Genomic DNA, 17,970 nt, shown 5'->3' with positions numbered 1-17,970 from the left:
CTTCAGGGTGGATATAGCTCGCTAATAGCCTCGCACCGAGGACCTATCCACATCATCATTTACCCAGAATGCTTTGCGTGTAAATAAAATGGCCCCGTCCGTGTAATATATTTTTAAACTTTTAGTTTAAAATTATAAAAACTAAACAGCCTACTGTATTTTTACAGTCTTTATTTTACAGTTACAATATATGTTTATTAATTAAAGTCTAATGTTACAACTAATCATGGATCCCTTTAACCATCAGAAGTTGACTGACAGGTGAGACGTTATCTTACCGTCTCAGGCTTGGCTTTGTTATCGTCCCCCGCTGATGATGTCATGATACGAGGTAGATGCTGCTGAATGACAAGCAAAAAGTTAATAAGGGCTCATGTACACACATATGACAAGCATTATTAAACACATGGTGATGATGATGACATTTAAACTCCACTGATGAAGATTAGCTCAAAGTGTGTAACTCAGAGGCAGCCCAGCAGAGGTTTAATGGTCTGAACAGGCCTTCTGTGCTGACCTGCTGGCTTTGCTGTGAAGGGCGAAGCTCCTTCTTGTCGTCTCGAGCAGGAAACAGAGACTTGAGCAGTTTGGGCATCTGTGGAACCAGCGCCTTAACTGAAAGATAAGAGGCAGCAAGTCCTAAACGACCTGTGGAGGGGGGGAGGAAGAGGAGGAGGAAGGCGAGGCAAAGAGGTGGAGGCAAGAACGAGGAAGGAAGTGAGGTAACAAAAGAAAGGCCGGGAGGCAGAGGAGGTGTGAAAGATTAAGACAGGAAGTTGAAAGCGAGTCCAGAAAATGATAAAAATCCCAACATAGTGACAGCCTGGAGGAAGCTGCCAGTTAAACACAGAGATGGTCAATTTTACAATTACACCATGTTAAAAACACTAAATCAGAACAGATGTTGATCAGGATTATTCATTCTGTTCATTTATAAACAAAATGAATCCAACAGATCTGACAGTGAAATGAAAAAGAAATCTCTGTGAATCAGCTGACAGAGGAATATTCACAATTATTTCACCAAAAACTCACAATAGTCACCAAAAGAAAAAAATATGTCGATAATCACAGTTACACCAAGCAGAATAAATGAAATAACTTAAAAATAAATAGAAAATGGGCAGATAAGGTGGAGAAGAGCGGAGAGCAGAGCTGAAACTAAGTGAAAAATGAAAGCTAAAGTGCAATAAATGTCTTTGAAACACCAGAGGAGGAGATAAGACAAGGTGCAAAGCTCTGATAATGGGTGAACCCAGGCTGAAAGAAAGATGGGAATAAAGAACGTTAGAAGGGGGGCATCAAAGGAGGCTCACCTTGTTCTGGTTCCTGGTTCTGTTGGGGGGGACTGGAGAAGGACATAGAGGATGAAGAGGGGGAGGTGGAGTAGGTGGAGGGGGATGAAGCCGGGCGTGGGAGGGTGCGGTGGAACTGAGAGGGCATGAAGATATCCTGCTGACTCTCCCATCGACCCTGAGAGGCAGACAGAAGATCAGGATTAGTTTGGAACGTATAACAGGTGGGCTTCAACATGTACAGGCAGGTACACCTTTAAAAATGACAGATTTACAATATAAACTCAAAGTTAAACATATAAATTGTTGTTATTGTATAACAGGTTGACAACATTTTGCAAAAAGCAGAAGAATAAATATATATACTAGAATAAAGCTGAGGTCACCTTATCGTCCAACAGGCAAGTGGTGGACAGGTCCTGTCTACTTCCTGACAGCTGAAACAAAAAACACAGTGATCTTAGGCAAACCAGACTGTATTTCAATAGAATATTGATTATTTAAAAATGATATAATTTACCCTGTGAACAGAGGGAGAGCTCAGGCTCCTTCTGTTACTCCTCCCTCTGCCAGACAGCTGCTCCTTCACTGCCACTTCCTGAAACCCACACAGTTCAACTGATCAGATTATAAAACAACACGTTTGATCCTCCTGTTATGTTCGTTTCTGAGGAACAGCAAAAATGTTCCAGGGTCAATTTGACCCGGGGCATGTTTAATCATGCTATAGTGTCAGAAACCAAAAACATCCCCCCGAAACATTTTTATATCTGATTATTAACTCCATGACTAACAATTTCAATCAATATTTGTGAATTTATGTTATTTTTTATTTCAGATAAAAGGATCAATGAGGACAATTCACTCGTTTTCCTAAAAAAAAAAAAAAGCATGTTACATTTTTTTATGTCCAATACAAAAACATACACACAAAAACAATGATTATTCATTAAATTGATTTTTTTTTTAGAAAAAAACATTTTTTTTGAGGAGTGATGTTTATGATTGAACTTGAGACACCTATTCGGTTCTGGGTCAAACTGACCTGAACACTATATGTAATATGTAAACGCAGGGGGGGCTGCAAAAATATAAAATGAACCATTTTCATTTGTAAATTATACCTGTTAAGACAAATAGAGAAATTTTCATGCAGTAAAAATACTTTAAACTATTTTAAAAATTGTTTTAAGCTTTAAAACCCACAACATAACAGGAGAAAATATGACAGAATGTGTTTGTGTGTTTAATGTCTGCCTCATTCATAGTGTTAGCAGTTTCTTCTTCTACCTGTCTGAGTCTGTCCAGAGTCAGGATGTTCTCCAGATTCATGACACTACGGAGGTACTTTTCTATGGCAGCCTCATCCTCGCCTGACTGGCTGTTGTGTGCGCTCGCAGCAAGCCGGGCCAGCATCTCTCTGTCCTCCGAACCCGGAGCGTCCTGATTTAAAGAAGAATTATGAGCATCAGTGTTTATCTTTTTACGGAGAACTCATGGCCAGTGTCTCCTGTTCCATCCTCACCTCTGGGATGTTGGAGACGACCTCGAAGGTGACGCCTGAGCCCGGTATGGTGCTGCGGGTCGACATCCTTCTGAGAAAGTTGTGCGCGAAGCCCTGGCGGCCCGAGTTAACGTAGACACAGATTCTTTTCCTCAGCACCAGCTGCATGTCGGCAGGGTGGCTGAGCTGAACGACCACTCGAACCGTCAGGTAGACGCGCTGCTCAGGCCAGAACCCCCCTCGACTGAGGAAGGGGCTCTCGTGGACAGTCGAGTCCCACGATGCCTCTGCTTTCACCTGTAGGTTCACAAGAGTCATTACTACAAGTCTTCTGAGTGGAAATACTCCCTGTTTGTGTTTAAAGAGAAGCTCCAGCAGGCTGCTGTGTACCTCTCCATCGTAGTGTTTGACGATCTGCAAGTCGAAGAAGTCGTCCTCATATTCTTCACCCAAAGTGGCGTCCAAGCCTCCCACCTCAGGCACCTCAAACTGGTCCTGAGAGCTGAGGTCATCAGCTGGGGAAGCAATGAAACATACTTTAAAGTAATCAGACTAGATAAGAACATGTGCATCATACCACAAAGTGAAACCTCTCTCACGTTTGATGTTGAGGAAAATAACAGGAATGTGTGTCTCCATGCCCGGTAGAGGAGACCTGTGAACAAAACAGTTCTTAAGAAGTCACTTCATCTGTTGCCTCTCTGTGCTTTCAAACGGTGCAAATGATGCACCTGAAAATACATTTCTGATATGATCTGAGTCGTACCATTCGGCTGGAGCGCCAGGAATGCCGCTGCCAGCAGAGGGCACCATCACAGCATTTCTCTCCTCTGTCAGAGTCAGACGCCACTCCAGCAGCTGGGCCTCCCTCTCCATGTCATCCTCCGTCTTTTCTGTACAGAATACTCACTTCGTAAAGAAATCTCACAAAACCAAATAACTGGCCTGACATCAGCGTATTGACTCTGCCCAGAACAGAGAAAACGTTTTAATACCATGTTTAAAAAAAAAAAAATCAGTCCGTTATTGACTTGCTAATCATAGCTAACAAGTTAAAAGTCTTCAGAAATATTTAATTCTTTACACTAAAGTTTTAAATACATTGAAATAAATTAATTTGTTTTCATTTAAAAGCAGTTTAATAAAGGGTTAATTATTTTTATACTTCACATTTGTTTGAAAATGTCACAACAAATAGTAACAATCAGTCATAAACCAAAGCTGTGGAAACTGGTACCTCCTAAAAGAAAAACTACTTTCATTTGTTCTGGTTCTGTGGAYAAACGTTGAAACACGGCTCTGTTTCAAGGCAGAAGAAGTGTATTAAAATTTTATGAGTTGGTTGATTATATTTTGCAGCTTATGTATAAGGCTCATAAAATACGTTACCTTTAAACATCCAGTTATACTTTGTTAAGAGAGGAAGTTCTTATAATCTTAAAGGACTTGAGATGTTTGTGAAACCCAGAATTCGAACAAACTTGAAGGACCGATGTACTTCGGTTCAGGGAATAAGATTGTGGAATACTCTGAAAAGTGATTATAAAAATGTTGGTTCAATGTGTTTGTTTAAAAAAAAGATAAAAATAAGTTTGTTAAAGAAATATGAAACTCTATAATGTATATCTAAGTTGTTGTTTGAGAATGAATTGAAGTTTTTATTTTGTTATTTTTTTCCTAATTATTTTTGCTTTAAATTAATTGTAGAAAAAAAGGGGCAGATTTTATAAGATTTTTTTCTTCTTTCTGCCTCCTTTCATTTCAATTTGATTTATGTATTTTTTTTGTTGTGTATATGTTGTGTATATTTTTTTGTTTTTAATGTGTATAAAAATTTTTGTTTTAAATTAAATGAATAAACAATTAAATTAAACTAAAAACCTAAGTGGTGGTGTAAATATTTTTGTTTTACCTGCTTTGCTAACCAGGTTTTGCAGGTGCTGGTCGAGGTACTCCTGCCTCTTGGTGAGAGTCGTTAACCACTGTCGCCGCAAACGTTCCAGATCTTTCTCCTGTCCAACAAACCTCTTCTGTTAATCACTGCCCATTCTGTTCATCTAAAGTTGAAGAAAAATAAGGAGCGACTCTACTCCACCTGATAGCTGTCCATCTCATCCTGTTCGTCGTATGCGGGGCTTTGTCTCGTCTCCACACAGCCCACGGACACCGCGAGCACCACCTCTGCTATCAGAGGCATGGTGCCCGAGTCCTGCACTGAGCGCACGTCCACCTGGATCCGCCGCGACTGACCCTGGACAAAGAGGTTTAAAATGACAAATCTGTTCCCCTCTGCTGCTCAGAATGGTTGTGATGAGGAAGGCTCATTATCCTGACCTGGCGAAGCTGAAAGACTCCACCTGTGCGCACGTCTTTAGCTGGAACCACTTCAACCGGCACAAAGTCTCCATTCTCATTAATCTCCAGGATCTGAATCCATAACTCCAGACGGCGCGTCACTTCACTCCACCTGCAAAAAACAACAACACTACTCTCACGTGGATGCACCAAGAGTCGAACACGATGAAGCACGAGTATTTGTGTGTGTGTGTACCGGTCTCGCAGCGTGCGTGTTTTAGCCTGGATGATGCTGAGGTCCCATAAAGCTGGGTTCCTCCCTCCGTCAGACTGTTTGTGTCCGTACACCTCGATGGCAACAGCTCCTTCTGTAAGGTACTCGATAAAATCCTCCGACACGGACACCGCCAGCTCCTGAAGTTCCAACAAGGTCTCGTATTATTAATTCAAGTATTTGTACACAAATACTGTTCGGTTTACACACAGAACATGAGGCGTTTTCACCTTGCAGCTGTCAAACACAACCATGCAGTGAGGGTCCTTGGTGCTGGGAGACGAAGACGAATGATCAACTTCAGGGGCCACGATGATGGGCTCAGGCTGGTCCCAGAAAACGTACTGACAGAAGACAAAGTTGGACAGGTGCTGAGGAAGACCTGTGGCCTGAAGGATCTTAATCTGCAAAAGGAAACACAAACCAAAAGTGAAGAATTAACACAACCAGGGCTCCTGAACATAAAAACGAACCCAATAAGTTTGTTGTTTTCAGAGAAACTACGTGGTTTACCATGCAGACCAGTTTGCGGTCCTCAACTTCAGAGTCCTGGTTGTTGTCGAGGTCATCTCCTCCTGCCATGCTGTCCTCCAGCCCCCCTCCTACTCTCATCACCTCCACATGCAGGCGCCCGGCAACCTGATTACAAGGAAGAGGAGGGGAAAGCTGCTGTGATCCTAACAAGTAATTCTGATGCTCAGATTTTATTTGTCCCAACTTGAACCTTCTAACATGACTTCTAACTCTAGAGACGTGCTGCTCACATTAGTTCACGTTTATTTAAATGTTTATCTTTGTTCTGGAGGAAGAAGTATAAAGTGAGAGTAAGAGAACAAATAAATGCTGGGATTCTACCTCTCCTTTTTGATTGATGATGGGAACAGCGTACTGCAGCTTGACATCATAGAACAGACATGAAAGGAAGACGTTGGCCACTCCAATCAGACTGTGGTTCTCCTGCTCGTCAAAGAACGGGTCTGCCCGACGGAAATATGACCGCATCCCCTGGAGAGGGAGGGGAGGACAGTTTGAAGAACAAGTTCGAGTGAAAAGAACTTTTCGATTCCTTAAGCCGCTGATAAAACTTGTTGGGCTGACTCACTGGGTTTTCCTGATTGTGGAGGTGGTAGTCCTGCCACTCCTGGTAGAGCTCTCTCATATCCACCAGGCGGTTCTCCATCTTCTCCAAACTCCAGATCTGTTTCCCTCTACACCGTCTTCGGACCTGGATTGCAGGTTCACTGAGGACTGCATCTCTCTACAAACACACAAGGATTAAAGTTATGAGCTGAAAACAAAAAAGCAGACTCCGGCGCGGTCGCACAAGGTGCTCTTTTTTGTGTGGGGGACCTTGCGGTTTGCGTTGAGGTTGTCTGACGGGATCTGCAGGGTGACTCTGTACTCCGTGTGACGCTCCAGCTCCTCTGAGATATAACACGCCTCCTGCACCAGGAGGTTTGCTCTCACTATTTGCTCCCTCAACCTCCGAAGACTTCTCACCAACACTGCCTCCCTGCAGGACAACAGGAAAAAATAAGGTGAAAATGTTAAACTTTCATTTGTTTAATCAACACGGGAACACTCACCTGTCTTCACTCCACTGCCTCAGTCTGTGAGTGCTGGTTGAATGGCTCATCCCTCCCATGCTGAGTCTCTCCAGGCTGCGGTAGTGAGACTGCTGTCCTGGTCCTTGCTGTCCAGGTGTCTGTCCTCCAGGCTGGCCTGTGGACAGGCGGTCTGGATTGAGCTTCTTGCGGAGCTGCATGAGCTCCTGCTCGTACATCTGCCTCTGTCGCTCCAGGGCGGAGCGCTTCTCTTCTTCGTGCTGCCTCTCCAGAGACTGGAGGACGGCCTGCATGGGGTCTGACCAAACGCAGCAGAGAAGAGTCAGAAGGCACGAAATCAACGACCTGACGTTCAGTCTTGGAAAAATATCCACACTATATCCTCCAGAATGATCTCACCGTTGTTGCCCAGAGCCTTCATCATGACCTCTGTCTGTGCAAACTCATAGGAGAAGCTGACTTCACTGGACACTTCGCTGGCCGTGTCCCCGTCTGCATCCAGCTGCTCACTGCTACTGCTGTTCTTCATCACACCGGCTTCTCCGTCCTCATCCTCTGCGCCCCGTGAGCGCCGTTTTGGCAGATTGATCCTGGAAGTGGGATAAATAAACGTCAGAGACTGTAGCAACTGATGAACCTTCAGCAGTTTAAAACAGTGAACGACACAAAAACATTTAAGAAATGTATAGAAATAACGTAAGTATTTCAACCTATGAATACAAGTGTCACAATATGACAATCTTTTTTAATCTGGCTATTTATATCTAATAATGTTTGAAAAAAAATATATATATACACAGTATATATATATATATATATATATATATATACACACACACACACACACACACACACGCACGCACGCACGCACGCACACACAAAAGAACATAGTTCCATCTATATGTATACACATTTTAAAATGTTGGTTACCTAAAGAAGTGATTATTTCCCCAGAGGATTCGGTCCCCATGATGAAGCTGCAGAGCACTGGTTACTGGAGAACCATTAACACATGTCCTGGAACACCAACAAACAAAGCAGTGACTTTAGCTAATGATGAGATGGAAAATTAATTTCTATGTAAAACAAAAACAAGTCATTGGAATGAATGCATCAGTTCTTCACATTCAAATTACTATGATGTTTTTATTTAACTAAAAACAGAAACAATGTTGAAATCTCTTTAGCAAAATTACTTATGACATGGTTACAACATAAAATTGTGAGCTTTTTAGAAAATGCTTGAGACTTATAAATTAAATAATTAAATCACAGAATGAAAATCAAAAGTCTTCTTTCATCTTATTTTCACTTTATTCAGTTTGACACTTCCTGTAGTTGGTGTGTTGAAACAAAGCTCCTAAATGTCATCACACCAAATTACAACTAGCTTGTAAACCTTTAGAATTTAAATTAGAACTAGTTATTTTTACACTCATACCCTGTAGCCTTTTTTCAACTCTTGGTGTTTTTAATTCTCACCTTAAAACACACCTGTTTTCCAGAGCTTTTAATTCAGCATGAGAGTTTGCTATTTTCCACTTTTCAAGTTTTGTTCTATGTTTATATTTTTTTTATTGTTCTTAACTTTGTAATCTGTTTTTTGTTTTTCTCCTAGTTGTAACATGTGAAGCACTTTGGCCAACGGCGGTTGCTTTTAAATGTGCCATATAAATAAAGTTGATTTGACTTGACTTTAAAATCAATAACAGGAGCAAAATAATCACCACGACTGAATAATTTATTTTTAGTGTGGAAAAATGTTTTAACCCTGGTAGTTGTGCTACGGAACTCACTGAGCTTTAAAGAAATCTGCTCTTTTTATGGTGGCGTTTCTTACCGAGCGTTGGGATAGGGGGTGAGGACGACAGCAGCCTCGGCCGTAATGTCAATGACACAGTGCTCCGCCTGGATGCCCATCCCACAGAGCTGGATGTCCTGGGAGTCCACCGAGCCCACCTTCGTGTGTTCCTACAACACAACATTCAACGTGTTATGATGCCRACATCCAAGAGCCAAGTTTATTTTTTCATCACATATTTATAGTTTTTATAAAGAAAACCACATTTTGCCTGAATAAATCTAATTTACCTCAAATATTTTTTTCTACAAATGCTGATGGTTAATTAATAAACAACCTTTACTGAGCAAGTGTTAATCATTAATCTTCTGTTTCTTTTATGTCAACTGCTCAAAGCTGTAAACATTTTCTCTAAGGGGGCTTTGTCCAAATTAAATATTTATAATTCAGACGGGCTGGAAATGGTTTCTAACAAAGCTGACTGATTAATATGAACTATGAATATAACTAAAATACTGAGAAAAGTGTGTGGCGATACCTTCAGGTAGTACACAAGCAGTTCATTAAGGGCCGGATCAGCATTAAGGTTCACCAGAAAACTTTTATCATCGCCAACTTTGATCCCTGATGATTGAAGAGAAATCCCCAGACTCTCCAGCTGCTTCTGACGGTCCTGAAAACATACACAGAGAAAAAGCACAACATTCACACAATAATCCACTGATCTGATCTTACATCAACGAGCTGACCTTGCTGATGACCCACCTGTGCAATCTCCTCTGTTTTGCGAAGCTTCTCCTCCCATGTGACGGTCATTTCTTGGATTAACTTTTCAGACTCTTCCAGGCGTTCTTTCAGGTCTGGAGCTTTCAGAGACTGCAGACCGGACAGCAGGTTAGACCAGCTGATATTTTAGGAACGAGATGTTTTGAGTTTGTTGCAGCCATCTCACCTCAGCCTGGGTCAGCTGCACTCGCAGTTTCTCCACCTCCTCCCTGAGCTCCCTGATGATGCGAGCGTTGGGGTCTTCGTTGACGACGGCGTGGTTAACGATGTTTTTCGCTCGGTCAGCATAGCGCAGCGTCGACAGGGTCTCCTCATAGTTGTCTGCTGCTGGACTCACAGTCGCAACCATGGCTGTGCGGCTGTTGCCCCCCAGGCAGTCCTGGAGACAGGAAGGCATAAAGAGAAGAAGGGGCTTTCATTTATAAAAAGGGAGTGCATCCAGTGGAATATATACAACTAAAATGTGCCCTGCCTGTGGTGGGTGTTTCTATTTACTGTTTACCTTCAGCAGCCACGTCAGAACAGAGTCTCTGTATGGAACAAACTTGGTCTTGTTCTTGGTGGTTCCCTGTTCAGCCAGGGCAGAGATCACCAGACCAAGTGTTGTGAGAGACCTGGCAAAAACACAAAAACAGACACTAGAGCTTCGTAATGTCACTTTTTTCACTTTAGTTTAGCTAGCTTTCACTTAATATTCCAACGTTTGTGTCATTTAAACTTTAATGAAAGCAACTCTTGATTTTAGTGAGACATTTGAAACATTTCCTTCTTGATTCATGCAAGTCAACAAATGCATTCACTCCTAAACAAACAGAACAAAATAAAAAAATATATACAATGGGACCAAAAAGAAGCCACGTCAGGACTCTTTTTTTTGTTGGAAAACAAGTTTAACTGTGAAAGAAATCTAATGCTGAGAGTTGTGCGTACTTGTTGATGTTGCTTCCTTCCTTCAGTCGCTCGCCAGCTGCTCCAGTTTTTGCTGCTCGCTCACTTCCAGCCAGGTCCACCAGACTTAACCGACTCACCTTCTCCCCACTCGTCTGCAGAAACACGCAAAGTCAGAACCAAGAGAAAAAAGGAAAAAGACAGTAATGAAGGAGAAAATGTGTAAAGAGCTTTGCAGAAGCTGAATGGGTTAAAAAGATGCTATTTAAATTCTGGACCATTTAATTGCAACAAAACATTTTTTTTTGTTAGAGGTTGATATTCTTTCAGCTGTTCATTCATTTGTGAGAATCTTTAGAATATTTGTGATACAAGCTTTACTTCAGTCCTGCTAAAACTTTTCTGGGTTTGTTTTTATTATTTACAAATCTATAAAGCAGGTACTAAAATCCTCTTTCCTCAGTCCCATCCTGACAGCCTCTGCCTGTGTCTTTCTTTGGGCCGTTTCAGAAGATATCGTGTCCTTTTCTGAGATAGCTCAGCAGCTGACAGGACAGAATCTGAGACCTGACCAACACCTGTGGTGAAACCAAAGCAGCGCGTCAGCATACTTCTGTACATGTTCAGCATTTCCTGGATTTCAGTACAGATAGAAGARTTTTGACAAAACCCACTAAACTCAACATCAACAAACCTCCAGTGTAAGAAGCCCGCCGTCTGCAGAAGTTGCTATAAATAAAACTGACATTGTTTTCCGATGAGGTGTCAGATGCTGCACACAGACCCAACAGTGGTAACAGCACTATTTTATTAGAACAGTTTAATCCTTGGATACTCATACCTTCATCAGCAATGTTACACTCCAATAAAATGACTGTATACTTTTACTCATAACATTTTAACTTATTAAAAAAGTTACTACGAAAAAATATGAATTAAATTTGACATTTAAGTCATATGTTCTGCATATATAATATCAAATTCTAAAGAAGTTTTAACTAAAGATGCCTTTCATGCCTAAGTTTTAAACTAAGATCATCTTAGGATGAAAAGAAACAGACTTATAGTCATTTTGGTCAAACCTTTTAAATGATGTCAAAAACTACATCAACATGCACAGACATGAGCAAAAACATTATCAATCTTTTATTGTTTGGCAATAAAAATGACATCTAACATTTTGCATTATTGCGACCTAAATGGTTGTGTGCACGTAACACTGTAACAGGAGGATCTGTGAACGTGTCTGGAGGGCTTCCAATGTGTCATGAAAACAAAGTGACCTTGTTTTATGAGGTTATTGTTAATACCGAACACTGGAATCACGTTCTGAAACGTTTGATCTCACGTCTCGAAAAAACTAAAAATATCCGACACAAAGATGCAAGGTAAAGATCAACTGCACGCTGCCGTGATGCAACTTAGTTTCAGATCAACTGCCTGTACACACGGATCAGATGATCTGGTGGATGCCATCTTGAAAAAAAAATACAAGCTATATAAAACTATAAAAAAGTGTTTGCTAAAACCATTTAAGCTCTGCATGACAGAGTATAACAAACAAGGTCAAAGTGCAGCAAAGAGTGAGCGTTGTGTGTAGTGTTCAGGAAATGAGCTTCATAAGAGCACATTACTGAAAGAAAAAGTAAAACCTGAATAATTTCTCAGAATGACTCGTCCAGCAGATGAGTTTATTTTTCTACCTGTTAACAGTGACTATATTTAACGTATCCTTTTATCACAAATCTGTTGTAACACAGGCTGTACAGATTGATGAACAGCTTTAAAGTAACCTAAACATACGGGTTAAGTACTTGTAATTACTGTATTATGTGATAATCTACTGCAGGAAAAACTGTTTCTGCTGCTCTAAGAAGTATCCAAACATCCCTGATAATTAACAGAGCAGCAAAATTAAATACAGTTGAAAAGAAAATAAACTGAGACTTTCAATGTGACGCCCAGATCATATTCTTTGTCTTCTGTTAAACAATAAACAAAGTTCTATTCAAAGAGATTTTAATAGGATGACGTGTCAGCTCAGTGATTCACTCACTGAATAAACAGTTGAACACATTAGCTGCCTGTTCAGCTGTTCAGGTTTGACTAACCAACTTAGTCAATGACTGTGAGAGGACACGTTGAAAACAGAGCCGCTGTATCAGCTGACGAACTCAAAGTCATGCCTGTAAATTATTAACAGGATTTGGTGGTACCAAGAAATAAGAGCAGGGAACAGGGAGGTAAAGTGGGTCAGCGAGGAAGAGGAATTAGTCATTGAAGTTTTTTTCTGAATAGGGCCTGGTCACCCAGCTAAGCTGACATCACCACCTTTGGTAACTCCTTTTGCTCTGACCACAGAGGCTGTTTTAGCAGAAACATATCAGAAGCTGTTAACTTAAGAGCACAAAATAATCAAGACTTCACAAGAATTACATATAGGACTAAAAACTCTCTTGTCATTTATAACCTTGTGAATTTCCCACTGTCAGACAGCTGAAGGCTTTTAGAAGAAAATTCATGCATACTTCATGAGACGGGGCAGACGGATGGAAACAGAAAAAAGGTGGATTTTAATTAGGCTTTCTAGACAAACTGAGTCATAAAATAAGTAATTGCCCTGTGAGGAGCGTCTGACTCCATGAAGAGTGAAAAAGCCTGACTGGTTGTGATGCAGAGGCCAAGCATCAAAGCAGCCGTGTGCACAACTAATCATGTGATCACATGAGCTCAGCTAAATCTGTGGGAAAATTCAGATCATGTTACTGCTCATATTTTTTTTTACCCTAATCACCTGCCCTAAGAACAAACAAATGTGATATGAATACTGAGTGAGGAGGATCTACTGTAAATACATGGAGCAGAACACGTCTGGAGAAATCACCTGTACTTCAGTGTCTGACAAAAATCACAGCAGACTGAGATTTTATATTTTTAATCAATCTAATTTATTACTATTAAAGGTTGCTGAAATTCTTCAAACAGCAGTTTTAAAATATGCCTGTTTAAAAACGTAATGTTATGCATATACAGTGGGGAGAACAAGTATTTGATACACTGTTGATTTTTCAGGTTTTCCCACTTGCAAACTTGTAGATGACTGTAATTTTTATCATAGGTACTCTTCAACTGTGAGTGATGGAATCTAAAACAAAAATCCAGAAAAATACAATGTRTGATTTTTAAATAATTAATTTCCATTTTATTGTGTGAAATAAGTATTTGATCATCTATCAACCAGTAAGAATTTTGGCTCTCACAGACATGTTAGTTCTTCTTTAAGAAGCCCTCCTGTTCTCCACTCATTTCGGGGCCAGATATGCTGCCAGGGATGGCTCCATGGGAGGTATGTTCACCAGTCCAGGTTTTTCAGCTCCTTCCAATTCCAAATACGGTCCATAACCGGGCACTGTGACGCGGGTGGACAGAGGTTTGGTCCAGCAGGACGTCAGCTCCGAGACGAAGTCTGGGAACATGGGAAGGCGGTTTTTCACCGTGGTCGGTTCAGTGGGGAGAAAAAATCCAGCGAAACGCGACGGTTTTTGTGCAGAAGGGGGAGCAGGCCACTCCACCTCCATTTTCTGAGCCGCGCGACGACACAAAGAGAGAAAAGACGTGTCCTCCTGGGCTTCTGGACTCGGACTGGGTTCATCGTCGTCTTCCGACAGACCATGCACATCCAGGCCGATATCCAGCACGTCCTCCCCTCCGTGGTGGAGGTCCAGATGAAATTGTGAGGCCTCCTCTTCTTGTCGGCTAACCCCTCCATATACGCCACGCGGTCCACCCAGCTGGAAGCTGGGGCTTCGACCGAGAGCTCCTCCTCGTCAGACTCGGACGGAACCTGGTTGCTAGACTCGGAGAGGAAAGTGTCCTGGCGCGCGACTGCAGCCTCGCCCAGCACTTTCTCCAAGAACTTAACCCATCTCTCCAGGTTTGAGCGTCGAAGCAGGCGACAAAAAGCACACGCTTCGGGCTCCGCCAACGCCCTACGAGCATGGACGATCCCCAGACAGACCGGGCAAGCCTCGTGCAGGTCCTTTTCATGGAGCGAGAAGCCGCACCCCTGGGGACAGGGGCGAACTGAAGACTTCTGCTTCTTCTTGTGTAATTTTGTGCTCATCCCGAACCACAAAATTCTCTCTTTCGTCGAGGTAAGAAAGGTTTCTCAAAGTTTGCGCTCTGCGGGCTGACACAGTTACCAGTAGGCAGCTGCAGCTGACACCAACAAAAGCTGTTAAACTAAATCCGAGAACCTTCGAACAAACAAAGCTAATTAGCAGCAGCTAACTAGCTAGGTTGGAAGAGGTGGGTGTTCTTGCAAGGTGAAGAGCAATAGAACTAAGGAGTAACTGTGATGGCGACAGTATATATATGTGCAGGCGGAGCCTGACATCTGTCGTCATCACGTCACCTGCCTAAAGACGTGATTAGAGGTGGCTTCAGCCAGGACACGCAGGGGCGTGGTTTCCCATACAAGATGTGTTGTACCGAGTGAATTGACTGAAAGGGAACTAGTAACTACAGTAAAAGCTTTTCTTAAGCAGAGTTTTCTTATCGTTGTGTTTGCATGTTTACATCTTACCCCAGACTGCAGGTCTTTCAGCGTGTGTGTGAGGATGATGTTAAAGACGGCGTGTGATCGACTGCTCTCTTCATTCATGTTGGTAGCAGCAACGGTACGAGACTTATTCCCCTCCGACATCAGAGACTCAATGTCCTGATTAAAACAGACACAAACAAATTCAACACAACAGTATTAACAATATTCATTAGAAATCCTTCAGGGCTACTTTTGCACAACTATTCTTTTGAGAATTCAGAGTTTCTCTCAGAATCAGGTCAACCTTGTGGTGATTCAGTTGGTACTTAAGGATATTTGGTATTTTACAAAAAATAAAAAATAAAAATGGTTTTCAGGTATCAATATGATTAGATAATGTAATATATTATTACAAAACATTAGAAGAGACAAATTGTCAATATTTTTGTCTCTCTCGCTCCTCTTCATGTCCTTATCAGCTGTTATTCTGTTACTGGTTCTTTCTCACGTTCACTCAACAGATAAAGTGTAAGTTGTAACCGGCACTTTTAATTTGACCCTAAATTTAAACTCAGGCACTTTTTACGTCTTAAAATTAGAACATCAAACAGAAGTCTCAAACTCTTTAGCAAAGTTGTTCTGTTTTACTAGCAAACAATGATTTAGTCACAATCATTGTAGAAAACTGGGATAGATAAACAATTTCTCAATGTTCTTGTGCCTTGTAGAGGTCACCTCAAGTGAAGAAGAGTGAAGTGACCCCTACAGCCTCAATATTCATGTTTGACTTTGAAAACACCATGTTGGCATTATTATTATTTTTTATATCACACTTGCTGAGGTTTATTTGACAATTCATTGGGAACATGTACAAACTGGACACAGATCCCTTTGAATGCATTTTCTGTCTCATCTACAGCTGATACTGTAGACTCTTTTTACATACTTTGAAAGTAATTAATTACAAAACAAATGTGTCATTAGGTTCCTATATTTACGTGGGGCCATGTCCCAAGTATTGACACTAGCTAATATGTTTACATGCGCAAAATTCTTTGATTGAATTTAAATGTGTTCAGATCAAATTGTTTACATGGGCACAAAATTAATTCATCTGATAATGACAGGCATTTACATGCACCAGACTTATTCAGAATAGAAGTACAGACATGCCCAGAGTTGTAGACGTTCCATAAATAAATAAATAAATAAATAAAAACACAGAAAAAGAAATTATATTTCCATGATGAACATAAACTAACGTTCTGTTCTCTGAGCACCCAGAATTGACCCAGGCCAGCTTTAATACTGGTGGAGATACTGTATTACTGCACTCAGTGTGCACTTTTGATCATCAAGGTGTTTTATAATTTTGAGCTCTTTTAAAATTTATAACAGAAATGTTGCATCACTAATCGACCAATTTTGCTTCCCTGACATATTAGCTATAGAAGATTGAAACTGACATGATTAAAAAGAAAAGCAGTCATATATAAATGGGCCAAAAAACAAATAAATGCACTTAAAATGCACCAATTAAATTAAAAAGGGAGAGCTTATGTTTTCTAATTTAATTGACCTTTTGTATTTATTTTTGCAGCTTAGTTCCAAAAGAATTATACATTTTAGCAAATAACCTAAATTTGACTGTTTTAAAAAATATATGTTTTCCTTTCACTTGCATTTGTGCCTCACAAATTTTTAATTTAAATGTTTTTTCCACAAGTCTTTTTTTATATATAGAATCAGGATTATTATTATTGTTGTTCAACATACTGTAATATCGAATTCTTGAATAACTTGTATTATATCCAGAGTTTTTGAGTCTTTTTTTTTTTTTGAAGAGGGATTATTTTGAAGTCTACAGACACTATAGTCCTTTATTCACTGGTCAAAAGCTCTCCGCAAACATTTGACTTTTTAAAAGGCCATCAGTAGACCGTAAATAGCTTCCAATTGATATTGTTGTGAACTAAACTCAAGGACACGTCAATATTCTCTGAGGCTGAAGCACTTATGACAGGAAGAGTGAGAAAAGCTCACTTCTGACTGCTTAAACACATTTACTGATGTAATTTAAWATGTGGGATTTAAAACTGACAGCAACAATTCATAAAATGAGTTTGATAGATTATCATCTAACTGTATGTCAGCTGACAGCTCAAAGCTTCTGTGTGAGGACAACTTTCATGGTCTAGTAACAAGAAAACTCATAAATGAACCAAATAATCTAAAAAGAAAAAGACTCCTGCTTATTGTGGTCTATCACAGCCTGCAGGATGGAGTGTGATGCTGCTCTTTATGTTGTCGTAGCTTATAAACGTGCTCACTGGGGGACTGTAATATTTACAAGATGTTTATGCAGTTATGTGTTCATTGAAGCCCTGAAGGTAAATAAGTCACACTGCTAATGGAGAAGCATTTAAATGACTTGTTTTAGCAGGTGTAGCTTTTCATGGAAACCAGTTTAAACATGTTGCTCTGCGGCTAGAAATAGAAAATGAGAGTAACACTGTTAGACATCAGAGAAAATGCAAGTGAGATAATGTAATCGAGTGTCTGCAGGAAACTGAAACATTAAAAAGTGATTGTGGTGAAAGAGGACACCAATCAATAACCCTAACACAAAAGAAAGAGGAAAATGCACAAAATAAACCCTTGTACCTTGTAGCTAGTAACTGCAAGTCGAGACAGACCGTCAACATATGGACCCAAAACTTTATGCTCTCTCACCCTCAGAGTCTGTCTCCCCCTGGACACAAAACAAAAACAGGTTTAGAACATGGACAGTTACTAAAACAGTCACTGTTTGTAATTACTCCTCTTGCTGATAATACAGACATGGCTTTTCCTGGTGACTACTGCACACACCACCCAGACTTTATGAGTACTCAGCTCTCTGACCTTGTGTCCAACTTGCTCTTGGCCTAAAAACTTCATCATTTTTGAGTTCCCAGCAAAAGCGCATATGGCTGTCAGATGGCGTGCTGCTCTCGGGCTCATTTTACCGAGGTTAAAG

The 17,970-nt window shown here is 40.7% G+C and overlaps 1 protein-coding gene across 3 annotated transcripts in view; it reads right to left on the bottom strand.

Moving 5' to 3' along the window:
- Positions 1-17,970, bottom strand: part of kif13ba (kinesin family member 13Ba) — a 36,404-nt gene that overhangs the window by 3,116 nt on the left and 15,318 nt on the right. Inside the window, exons 8-37 of one of the 3 annotated variants that reach the window (XM_014015570.1) lie at positions 17,616-17,703; positions 14,994-15,128; positions 10,451-10,563; positions 10,023-10,134; positions 9,687-9,899; positions 9,500-9,610; positions 9,273-9,407; positions 8,774-8,904; positions 7,864-7,950; positions 7,333-7,523; positions 6,955-7,231; positions 6,719-6,881; positions 6,471-6,626; positions 6,224-6,373; positions 5,882-6,007; positions 5,599-5,772; positions 5,351-5,508; positions 5,134-5,266; positions 4,895-5,050; positions 4,712-4,811; positions 3,566-3,692; positions 3,399-3,454; positions 3,190-3,314; positions 2,821-3,096; positions 2,586-2,738; positions 1,816-1,893; positions 1,682-1,732; positions 1,317-1,473; positions 518-648; positions 279-338 (exon numbers count right to left, since the gene is read on the bottom strand). In XM_014015570.1, the coding sequence (XP_013871024.1) occupies positions 279-338; positions 518-648; positions 1,317-1,473; positions 1,682-1,732; positions 1,816-1,893; positions 2,586-2,738; positions 2,821-3,096; positions 3,190-3,314; positions 3,399-3,454; positions 3,566-3,692; positions 4,712-4,811; positions 4,895-5,050; positions 5,134-5,266; positions 5,351-5,508; positions 5,599-5,772; positions 5,882-6,007; positions 6,224-6,373; positions 6,471-6,626; positions 6,719-6,881; positions 6,955-7,231; positions 7,333-7,523; positions 7,864-7,950; positions 8,774-8,904; positions 9,273-9,407; positions 9,500-9,610; positions 9,687-9,899; positions 10,023-10,134; positions 10,451-10,563; positions 14,994-15,128; positions 17,616-17,703 (4,123 nt within the window). Of the gene's footprint in view, positions 1-278; positions 342-517; positions 649-1,316; positions 1,474-1,681; positions 1,733-1,815; positions 1,894-2,585; positions 2,739-2,820; positions 3,097-3,189; positions 3,315-3,398; positions 3,455-3,565; positions 3,693-4,711; positions 4,812-4,894; positions 5,051-5,133; positions 5,267-5,350; positions 5,509-5,598; positions 5,773-5,881; positions 6,008-6,223; positions 6,374-6,470; positions 6,627-6,718; positions 6,882-6,954; positions 7,232-7,332; positions 7,524-7,863; positions 7,951-8,773; positions 8,905-9,272; positions 9,408-9,499; positions 9,611-9,686; positions 9,900-10,022; positions 10,135-10,450; positions 10,564-14,993; positions 15,129-17,615; positions 17,704-17,970 lie in introns of all 3 variants that reach the window. The other 2 variants (XM_014015571.1, XM_014015569.1) reach the window with 2 other exon arrangements.

This window comes from Austrofundulus limnaeus, unplaced genomic scaffold (genome assembly GCF_001266775.1).
Source record: "Austrofundulus limnaeus strain Quisiro unplaced genomic scaffold, Austrofundulus_limnaeus-1.0 Scaffold131, whole genome shotgun sequence".
Lineage (NCBI taxonomy): Eukaryota > Metazoa > Chordata > Actinopteri > Cyprinodontiformes > Rivulidae > Austrofundulus > Austrofundulus limnaeus.
Note: the sequence above shows the minus strand (reverse complement) of the source record. Positions and strands in the feature narration are given on the sequence as shown.